This window comes from Galeopterus variegatus, unplaced genomic scaffold (assembly GCF_000696425.1).
Source record: "Galeopterus variegatus unplaced genomic scaffold, G_variegatus-3.0.2 Scaffold3642, whole genome shotgun sequence".
NCBI classification, from domain to species: domain Eukaryota; kingdom Metazoa; phylum Chordata; class Mammalia; order Dermoptera; family Cynocephalidae; genus Galeopterus; species Galeopterus variegatus.
This window is the reverse complement of record NW_007729753.1, coordinates 94243-101904: the sequence shown is the minus strand read 5'-3', so window position 1 is coordinate 101904 and position 7662 is coordinate 94243. Positions and strand designations below refer to the sequence as shown.

Genomic DNA, 7662 nt, shown 5'->3' with positions numbered 1-7662 from the left:
CAAGGCTATGGGTTCGGATCCCGTATAAGGATGGCCGGTTTGCTCACTGGGTGAACGTAGTGCTGACAACACCAAGTCAAGGGTTAAGATCCCCTTACCGGTCATCTTTTCTTAAAAATAAAAAAAAAAGAATCCCCCCATGCACCAAAGATTCCCCACCGATGACCTACTGACATCAGGAAAAGTATGTACCATGATATTTTTATGCACATTGTGTAAACCTCTGTAAACACATTGTCTTCTTTGTATTTCTTTGCAGGAAGTTCAGAAAAAAGTGTCTCTTTTTAGTCTGCAGATGGAACTAAGCGCGTTAATTCCTGGTCTAGTGTCTACGTTCATACTCTTGTCTAATAGTGATCACCACGGCCGAAAATTCCCCATGGTTTTGTCTTCTATTGGTGCTCTTGCAACCAGCATTTGGCTCTGTTTGCTTTCTTATTTTGCCTTTCCATTACAGTTTTTGATTGTATCTACCTTCATTGGTGCATTTTGTGGCAATTTTACCACATTTTGGGGAGCTTGCTTTGCCTACATAGTTGATCAGTGTAAAGAACACAAACAGAAAACAATTCGAATAGCTATAGTTGACTTTATACTTGGACTTGTTACGGGACTAACAGGACTGTCATCTGGCTATTTTATTAGAGAACTAGGTTTTATGTGGTCGTTTTTAATTATTGCTGCGGCTCTTACTGTTAACTTGATCTATATTTTATTTTTTCTCGGTGATCCAATGAAAGAGTCTTCATCTCAGAAGGTCACTATGTCATGTAATGAAGGCCTTAAAAACCTATTTTACCGAACTTACAGGCTTTTTACAAATGCTTCTCATAAGTCTTTGCTCTGCTTGTTATTTTTTACACTGATCACTTATTTTTTTGTAATAATTGGCGTTGCCCCAATTTTTATCCTTTATGAATTGAATTCACCACTCTGCTGGGATGAAGTTTTTATAGGTTATGGATCAGCTTTGGGTAGTGTCTCTTTTTTGAGTAGTTTCCTAGGAATATGGGGCTTTTCTTATTGTATGGAAGATATTTATATGGCCTTCATTGGAATTTTTACCACCATGGCAGGAATGGCTATGACTGCTTTTGCCAGGACAACACCAATGATGCTTTTAGGTGAGTTACAAATGTAGCCTTAGAACCTACTATGTATTTGATGTTTATATAAAATGAATTTAGTCTGCTGGGGGAGAAACTTTAATATCAAGCTCTCTAACCCATTCTAGTTCAATTAAAGGTAAAAAGCTAGTTTGCCAGAAGCCAATAAGCTAAAAGCCAAATTTGCTTTAAAAAATTAAATCACTGAATAAATATAATTTTCCATATTTGCATATTTGCCAAAAAATTGTTTTGAGAAATATTCTTATGAATCAGTTCTTCAATATAGTGTTCATCAAAATGAACATTTCTTTTTTTTTTTTTTTTAAAAAAAGATGACCGGTAAGGGGATCTTAACCCTTGACTTGGTGTTGTCAGCACCACGCTCAGCCAGTGAGCAAACCGGCCATCCCTATATGGGATCTGAACCCGGGGCCTTGGTGTTATCAGCACCGCACTCCCGAGTGAGCCACGGGCCGGCCCAAAATGAACATTTCTTAAAATGCTGTCAAAAAGACTACATTCCATAAAAATATTTAGATTTATAAGAAAAATTCATATTCATTAAGTATAGTCAAGAAGAAAATTCTTCAAGACAGGTTTTACAAATTGATCTTTCAGCAAATTGGTCATTTCATGATTGACTTTTGATGAATTCCTGTTTGGCAAATTGGACTGCTTCCTTGACTACCGACTTCATAACTGCTTTTTGGGTTTGAGTGAGATACTGCATTGGAAAGGGCTATGGAACTGTAGTGGGACCTTTCCACAGTGGAAGTGTTAACCCCTTGCTTCCTGGCAGGGAAGCAGTGTGAACAAGCAGAATTGGGCTTAATTTCCATCTATAGGTGATCTTGAGAAAATTACTTTTCTCTGAGTCTTCATTTTTTCACTTATAAAATGGGCATATTAGTACCTCATTCACAGGTTATAATGAGTATTATAACGCACTTAGCACAATGCTACTATTTTTAAAATGCCCATTTTTCTTCCTGTTTCCCTGAGAGCTGCCAAGGCCAAGTAAGTTAATATCTGTGAAAATACTCTGAAAACTTTAAAGTGATGTGTAAATGTAATGTATTACTATTTTATGACATATCTAAAAACCTTACTATTAAGGGTCATAGTTTAAGACCAGAAGCAATTTGTGTTCATGAAGTTATTCAGCCACAAAGATAAACAAGCAAGAGGATAAAGAACCAGTTTACCAATAAATGAATCAACATAATAAAAGAATGTTAACAAAAGAATGCCAAGTCTGAAAAAGCAAAAATCAAAATCAAAAAATAATTAGTAGTCACAAGTTGCTAAATAAGAGATTACTACATAATTAGGAAAATAGGAAAATCAGTTTCAGTTGGCAGATTGTGTAGATCTGGACCTAAAACTCTGAACTCTTGTTTCCCTGAATTCTTGTTTTTAGTACTGGAATAAGACTTCTAAAGTAACCTTAACCTGACCTATCCATAGTCTATTTTAATTCATTAGGCAGAATTCCACAATTAATTAATATAATCATTAGGTACATTAGAGTTAGAATGCTCATAGTAAATGAAATATTTAGACAGAAAGAAAGAGTTTCACGTTGAAAACTGACCGTTCATTTTCCGACCTAGCCAGTGATTTGCAGTCTTCTCTGTCCCAGTCAGGGTGCCGTTCTTTTTCAATATTCTGCCGCTCTCTGTTCTACGGTCCATGTTGTCCAAAGTGGTTCGCTCTACTGAACAAGGTGAGTTACATTTGTTTAAGGGATATAACGATCCATTTTTGATCCGTGTTTGATGCTTCAGTTTGTTTTGCAGCCCTTTTTCTGCATTGATCTCCATGCGTTAAGTGGTAAGCTCCATTAGGAAGAGGCTTACACTCGGGCATGGGAGCCTCTACCTGAGGGCTCACTCTGGCCTAGCTCTGGCCGAGCCCCACCCCAAGTGGAGAAGAGAGCTCAGGACCAAACAGACATGCCCACTAGGAGCCCACAAAACCCCTCCCCTTGTAGACTGCACTCTGGCTACCTGGGTCCCCATAATTCTCAGCCCAGACGCTGGGCTCTGGGCTCCTGTCCTGTGAGTGTCTGGATTATCCTTTTCCTCAGCCCCTTCCCCCGAGGGTGGACTGTGCCCCAATGTGCTCACCTTTAGACCAAAGGGGAAGCCAAGTGGTGAGTCTTTATAGGAGGTCCTGGCCCAACTTTGGAATTGCAGAGCAGAGTGTCTACACCTACTTATAAATGACCAGGATGAGCAGGATGGAGCAAGGGTTAGAACAGAGCGGAAGTGGGCTGCAGGCCAGGGACTGGGGCCCAAGAGCCAGCTCTCCCAGTGCTGTCATGGTCCTACATGGAACTCTTAAAAAGCCTGAGAATTCTAAGTTTGTGTCTGGCCTTTCAGACAGTTACAAAGGTATATTTCCCACAGTAGGGAGACTGAACATATTTTAGTCAACAGTCTGTTAGCCAGATTTATAACTTTTAAATACTTAGAATAGAATATGTACGCCTCTAATTATACTCATATTCTTACTCTGGGTCTCACAAGTGTTACTGCTGGGCCTGAATCAGAGTCCTTGCAGGAAACAGGATTCCACTCAGCTGGTTCAAATCAAAAGATTTTCATGAAGGGGAAGGGCGTTATAGAGGACGGACAGCGTGGAGGCAGCCAGAGAGATGCCCCAAATAGGGAAGGAGCAGAGAATAAACAACTTAACCTTTTTCTCCTCCTTCATCCCTTTGACCAAGTACAATCAGAAGTTGGGCCAGCAAGGAAGTGCAAGTCCCATACTCTGTGGGCCAGCCTCTCCAGCACAGAGCAGGGCACAGAAGGTCAAACAGTTGAAGAGCAGTCAGAGAATAACCAGTGCAGAAGGACGACAGCAGATAAATGTCTAGTAGAACTAGTTACTAGTTAGATATTAGGGATATGGGGTTGTCCTCCTACCCTGTCATACCATGTGAATATTATTAGACTTTGGCACTTTCATTTGTTCCATAGCTTAGCCAGGTGCAATGTTCTTATTTGATTATTTACAAGTAATTCCTAATTATGCTATTTATTGCCAGCTTAGTCAACACTGTGGAAGACTGCATAATTCAATAAATTAAAAAATTTATTTCTTGATTCGTTTCCACTCATAAAATGTAGCTGTACATTCACACAGCTGATTATAGATTATGCAATGATGATTACCTGGAAAATCACTTAGGAATATAAATATCTGTGACTGTACTATGTAACGATCTATGACTGCATAATCCAAGAAAGCAGTGGTTTCTTAGATTTGACACCAAAAGCACAACTTAAGAAAAAAATAAATAAATTAGATTTTGTCTAAAAACTTCAAAGTTTGTCCTTTGAAAAGCTTTTGTGCCTCAGAGGACACCATGAAGAAAGTTTAACACCAAGGTCAAGGGTTCAGATCCCCTTACAGATCAGCCGCCAAAAAAAAATAAATAAATTTTTTTTAAAAAGATGAGAAACTCAATTGAACTTATTTAATCCTGTTTATCTGACAACCATTAAATACGTTGAACGGCTCAGAGAAATTCAGCAACAAGCTGAAGTTATTTCATAATTGCCTGTTTGTATCAGAACAGATGGCACATGGCTGACCTAGTTTCCGTTAAGAATGGATTAAAGCTCATATAATAGAACTAGTACTGTGCAGTCTGTCCTCCATAGCGCTAGTCCTGGCTGTAGCAAGGGATCACAAATAAAATAATAATGTAGTTAGACAAATAGGAAAACTTCCTTCCAATTAAACTGACTTAATGTGTTATCATAAATCATGAAGGCAGAAAGTCTGTATGCTACTTGATGATTGATAAGTAGGTTCCTGAATTAAGTTTTTTTTCACTTATTTGACATATATTTATTAAATGTCTACTGTTCACCAGGACAGCTGGGCCTGGGGGAAACAGCAGTGAGCAAAGCAGGTGTGGACTTGGCATTGACAGAGCTTTCATTTTAGTCAAAAGACACGTAACCACACTATATTTTGTATAAATAGATTTATGTTTTATGAATGTATGTCCTATCATTCAATGAAAAATTTGAAGCAATGAGAATATATATAGTAGAATGGAAAGGTCTAAATAGATAAAAATCAATACAGTCTCTAAAAGATCAAGATTATAGCAAAAATTAGAATACAGACTTGTAAACCAGAACCTAGCTATGAAAGGTAATTCTCGAGCTTTGCTTTTTCTTCCTATCAGTCCAAACAAACACAACTATTTACATGATGTGCATTGTCTATAAGAAAAATGCATTGCAGGACAGGCTGGTTAGCTCAGTTGGCTAGAGCGTAGCCTTATAACACCAAGGTCACGGTTCGGGTTCCCACCAGCCACAAAAAAACAAGAAAAATGCATTGCAGTTTACCATGGAAAAGTAGACTTGGCGAAGTAAGAAGCAAACGCAAGGGCTTGATGAAACCATCTGCAGAGACCAGAAACTACACAGTAACTTAGACTGAGGAGGTCATGTTGAGCTGATGAAAATGGTCACAAAATTTGTGTCTAGTGATGCAAAATTTGGTCGAAAGGAAGAAAAATACATCAAGATGGCTGGCCTGTCTTTTGGAGGTTTAACTCTTCAGTCAACTTGGTGTTGGATTCCAGACAGAACTAAACAGTGGTAGAATGATATCCATTTCTCTCTGATTGCAAGCTTGGACTGACCATGCAGTCCCTTCACGCTTCATGACAATACCAAGTGGCCTACTCTTTACCAGTCTTGGTGTACAGCAAGTGTGACTGTGGAAGAATCCGCATTCCTCTTAACCTTGTAAGGCACCTCAGAGCAGAAGCAGCTGCAAGTGAGTAAGATAGAAAAATATGTTCTAAAAAATCACTTAACATAAGACGGTGGCATAAATGTTCAGTAGAGCACAGGATAGTTAGCTTAAAGAGTCAAACATGCAGGAATCTAGAGGTGACTGGATTTTTTTTCACTTTGGAGGAAGGGATAAAATTTAAATTGCAGAGTGTATGATAAGAACCTCCTCGTCTCTCCTTGCCTGCAGCTGTCACTCTTTGCTAGAACTGAGAAGCAGATGAAAAAGATTTCTTTACCTTTCAAAAGGCCCTTGGAGGGGAGCATGGCTGCCTATACAGTGTATCACAGATTAGCATAGAGAACTGGGAATCAGGGGTAGGTGTGCCTTTGCCTGAGGCTTAGTTTTCAAATGAGTCAGCTGCTGTTGCCTCTTTAGATTTGCCCTGTGGACTATGGAACTCAGCTATTTATTTATCTATTTATTTATTTTTAGTTTTTTCAACAGATCTCACATGAAGTCCAAGGAGAATGCTTGCCTCAATTTCTTCATCTGCAAAATGGGTCACTGACTTCTCAGGGATTTTGAAGGAATAATTTTCATTCATCCAGCAGTGCCCCTAAGTTTGCTGTTTTCATTGAAAAATAATTTTCAACATTAGTTTTATTTGTAATTCATCCTTTTCTTTTTCTCCCTTCATATCTCTACCTAAAACAGGTATCCTGTTTGCTTGTATTGCATTCTTAGAAACTCTTGGTGTAGTCACTGCAGTTTCTACTTTTAATGGGATTTATTCAGCCACTGTTTCTTGGTACCCTGGCTTCACGTTTCTGCTGTCTGCTGGTCTATTACTAATTCCAGCAATCAGTCTATGGTATGTAATTATTTTTAACCACTTTATTAAAGCGCGGTTAGATTAAGTGAATTCCTTAACCCTACCAGTTACATAGATCTGTTGAAATTTTGCCTCAGAATGTGTTTTTCGTGAGAACATTTGGACATGAAGACATTTATCAATAATTTTGGAGTCTAAGATAGAAACAATGACATGCTGACCAGAACTAGGAGGAAGAAAAATTGGATTAGAGACCCTGGGAAGTTACCCCCTGCCTCTTACTATGATTTTCAAGAGTATAATAATCCCTGATGGTCAAAGATTGCTGTAATAAGATTTACTTTATATGGATTCTTGGGTAAATGACAAAGCAGATAGAATACACAGAATAGTAAGAGTTCTCCTTCCATAGAGTTGGCTTGTTTAATGACTCCTTTTTAAATGTAAATATTCAAATAAATACAATATACAATATTCTGTTTATTAATAGTACATATAATGGAGACCAGAGGTGTAAACATAAAAGAAATATTTATTTCTTCTTTTGCCTTGCAATTAACAAAAAGCGTGAGCCAACTAGATAAGTCCCTAAAATGCTCAAGCAAATACATCTGACACATTCTGTGGGGCCAAAGCATTGAGCTAAGAGATCATTAACTTGTCTCTGCTGACCACCGAGCTTTGTCGATTTCACATGGCTGGTGAAATCAGCATAGCATGGTGGTAGGAATCAAGGGAAAGTGGGTCACCAGGAGCCAGGCTTTCTCTGTTTTCCTAAGCACTTTGGGGTGAGTGAGTAAGGGGAAAGAAAGTTACCTAACAAGCACAGGCTTTAAGTCTTTTGCCAAGATTGTGAACTCCTGGTCTTATTCACAGTAGGAGCTCAGTTCACACTGTCTCAATTGAATTTGGCTATCTAGAGCTGTGTCAGAGTACAATAGTATTTTTTGG

General features: G+C 38.5%; 1 protein-coding gene across 1 annotated transcript in view; it reads left to right on the top strand.

Annotated features, from left to right (window-relative positions):
- The first annotated feature begins 230 nt into the window (after positions 1-230).
- Positions 231-7662, top strand: part of SLC46A3 (solute carrier family 46, member 3) — a 9276-nt gene continuing 1844 nt past the window's right edge. Inside the window, exons 1-3 of the mRNA XM_008585618.1 lie at positions 231-1124; positions 2752-2835; positions 6594-6750. Of these exons, the coding sequence (XP_008583840.1) occupies positions 296-1124; positions 2752-2835; positions 6594-6750 (1070 nt within the window). The 5' untranslated portion in view covers positions 231-295. The remainder of the gene's footprint in view (positions 1125-2751; positions 2836-6593; positions 6751-7662) is intronic.